Source organism: Dendroctonus ponderosae, unplaced genomic scaffold (genome assembly GCF_020466585.1).
Source record: "Dendroctonus ponderosae isolate FM_Combo_2020 unplaced genomic scaffold, Dpon_F_20191213v2 Dpon_F_20191213_7, whole genome shotgun sequence".
Taxonomy (NCBI): Eukaryota; Metazoa; Arthropoda; class Insecta; order Coleoptera; family Curculionidae; genus Dendroctonus; species Dendroctonus ponderosae.
Window position 1 is genome coordinate 507,635 of NW_026018916.1, and position 3,137 is coordinate 510,771.

Consider the following 3,137-nt stretch of genomic DNA (forward strand, 5'->3'; position numbering starts at 1 on the left):
AGCACGGGAGATCACTTCGCCCACTGCCTCATCGCCTTTGAAAATGTCCACCGCAGTTGTGGACGAAACGTCAGGAAGAAATTCCGATAGACCACAGCTTCAAAGCCCGGAAAACATTCCAAAATGTAAACAAGACAATTTCAGAGACTGCAATCAACATCGGTTACTCGTGCCAGTTGCTAACTGACGATTTAATGGACGTGTTCATCGTGGACGCATCTACTTACGACGAAGTCCAGCAGCAACTGCTCAAGTTTCGGGACAACATCAAGATCGTAAACACTTACAAGCCGAATTCGGAGCCGGCAGCAGTGGGCGGCGAGCTGGATGCCGCCCGCAAAGCGAACAGCACGGAAAATGGAGTGAGCGGAGGTGCGAATGGGGCCAAAGTGGGAGGCACGTCCAATCAGAGCTGTGGTTCGGGACCGCCCGCCGTCAGCGTGGTCACGTTCAGGTGGGCTGGGACGGAAACAAACAAACGCAAGAGAGCAAGGTAGAGGACAAGGGCCACTAACTTTCTCAGAAATCATTAGTCTTGTCTTTGTTCTTTCACATCGTGGGCAGTTTTCTGCAAAAGATGAGCAACAAAGTCGGTGTTATTGGCCCAATCTTTAACAGAATTAGCACCCGTTGGAAGGCGATGTGATTTTTTTACAAACTTCTTTTTGGGGTATTTCGCCTCAAAAATGTTTGTCTTTAAAAAAGACAGAATTTCCTCACGTCTTTTATTACAGATTGATAAATAGTGAAATAACGTGTCGAAAGACAAATTTATAATACTTTAAAGAAATTTAAACATGAATTCACAGATTACGTTAGATCAAAATTAACACCACACAATAGTAAAACACCACATTTTTACGGAGGTCCAAAAATTCATAAAGTTCATATTCCTTTACGACCAATAGTTAGTAGTATAAATTCACCTACACATCCCTTAGCCAAATATCTTTTAAACATTTTAAATCCCCTAATAAATAACACAACTTCCTATATTACAAATTCTCAACATTTTTTACCATAATTATCAGACATAGACATAAATCCAAACCATATTCTAGTAAGTTTTGATGTTGTTAGTCTATTCACTAACGTTCCTGTTTTGTTTAAAGACAAAAATTGTTGAGGCGAAATACCCAAAAAGAAGTTTGTAAAAAATTAATCCGCCTCAACAATATAGAACTTATCTACGATGTGATTGACTAAAATTTCTGCGTCTAGTCACTAACCAGGTCAGTTTAAGGGGAGTCCGTCACTGATTTCACCCATTCGATAAGTTGTGGACTTTTAACGGTAAAAGTCCGAACTTTTGACTCAATAAAGTCGCAAATAGCGGAAGATTTCGTATTTTCCGGTTCTGGACTCCCCGCATTTCCAGTTTCATAATCATGCGTAGGCACGTAGCCTCTTTTACACCATTAATGAGTGATTAATCTACCTCTGCTCTCTAATTCTCTAGTACTTGCTTGTTTAGATTTAGACCCAAAAGTTGTTTATTAAGTTTCAGAAATAAAATTTCTGTGTGCTTGCAAAATTGGGGTTTTAAGTGAGATTAACTCTGCTTAACAGTTACGATCGCTTAATCCCTCAACGTTTGCAACTGAATTTTACTGCTGACTGAGCGGGAATTTTTTTTACTAATGGATCTTTGCTACAGCACCGAACTGGAGTACTTAGGAGGAATCGAAGATCCCCAAGTGGAAGAAACGACTGTGGGATTTGCGATCGTGATAAACGGACACTCGCTGGTGCATTGTTTGCATCCCCAAATGGAGCGCTTGTTTTTGGATGTTGTGATGCAGTGTAAAGCCGTGATTTGTTGCCGAGTGACGCCCCTGCAGAAGGCTTTGGTTGTTGAGTTGGTCAAGAAGAGCAAACACGCGGTAACTTTAGCTATTGGCGATGGTGCTAACGACGTTTCAATGATCAAAGGTGAGGTTTCTTCGCGGAGATTGAATGAGCCGTGCTGGAGGGCTGTTTTTGTTGCAGCTGCACACATAGGGGTTGGAATATCGGGCGAAGAAGGCATGCAAGCGGTACTGGCATCCGACTATTCCATAGCGCAGTTTCGGTTCCTTGAGCGACTACTTCTCGTTCATGGCCGCTGGTCATACTACAGGATGTGCAGTTTTTTACGTTACTTTTTTAACAAGAACTTTGCATTTACACTGTGCCACTTTTGGTATGCGTTTTTTTGTGGATTTAGTGCCCAGGTAAGCAGGAGGGGTGCCATTAGCGGAAGTACCGTCAAGTTTTTCTTGGATTTCAGACAGTATTTGATCCCATGTACATATCTGTATACAATCTCTTCTACACATCCTTACCAGTATTAGCAGTAGGAATTTTCGACCAAGACGTAAACGACAAGAACTCGATTCAGTATCCGCAACTGTACAAGCCGGGCCACATGAATCTGTTTTTCAATAAAAAGGAGTTTTTTCGAAGCGCCCTTAGCGGATGTTTCGTTTCCATTATTTTGTGTTTCATCGCTTATGGTATGGAGCTATTGCTACTCAAGTGGCTTTGTTGAACATGCAGCTATGGGTGTTTTAGGTACTTACAATGACGCCGCTACTCCTAATGGACAAGGCCTCTCGGACTACATGCTTTTCTGTAGCGCTACTGCAGCCATTCTGGTGATTGTGAATACAGCCCAGGTAAATATCACTGTTAGTCTGTATAATGGTAAGGTTTAATCGAAAACACGTACTTTAAACTTTTTGTTGGTACAAGTACGAAACAACTTCTGCATGGTCCAAAAGCTAAATGTGAAATCACGCAATCATGAAAATGGTGCTTTCGCTTTGGACTAAAATGCTATTAGCGCCCCATGCGATACGACTCGATGCGAATTTCGTACAAAATAAATCTGCAGATTTGGACTTGCGGACCAAATTTCGCCATTAGTGGGTCCGGGCGAATACTAGTATTAGAGATTATTGCCGCCTAAGCAGTCATGCTATTGCCGTACTTCCGCGGCTTAAAGAAAAATATATTCAGATAAAATTTAACGGTTGGCATTGGTACAGATTTGAGATATAGTGTATAACGTGATAATTCAAGCAATGGGCAAGAGGTGATGATGGAAAATTTGGCTATAGAAATCTTGGAAGATGATGAGATAGCAGCTAATGTCA

The 3,137-nt window shown here is 41.6% G+C and overlaps 2 protein-coding genes across 6 annotated transcripts in view; both read left to right on the forward strand.

Moving 5' to 3' along the window:
- LOC109539810 (prolyl 4-hydroxylase subunit alpha-1) overlaps positions 1-3,137 on the forward strand; it is a 117,734-nt gene that overhangs the window by 95,940 nt on the left and 18,657 nt on the right. The gene's annotated exons all lie outside the window — the stretch shown is intronic.
- LOC109543921 (probable phospholipid-transporting ATPase IM) lies at positions 52-2,657 on the forward strand (the record flags this gene model as incomplete). Of its 2 annotated transcripts, none has more annotated exon segments than XM_048668388.1 (5): positions 52-454; positions 1,658-1,932; positions 1,990-2,213; positions 2,270-2,495; positions 2,554-2,657. In XM_048668388.1, coding segments are annotated over 5 exon segments (1,089 nt in total), but the record flags the coding sequence as incomplete, so codon positions are not given.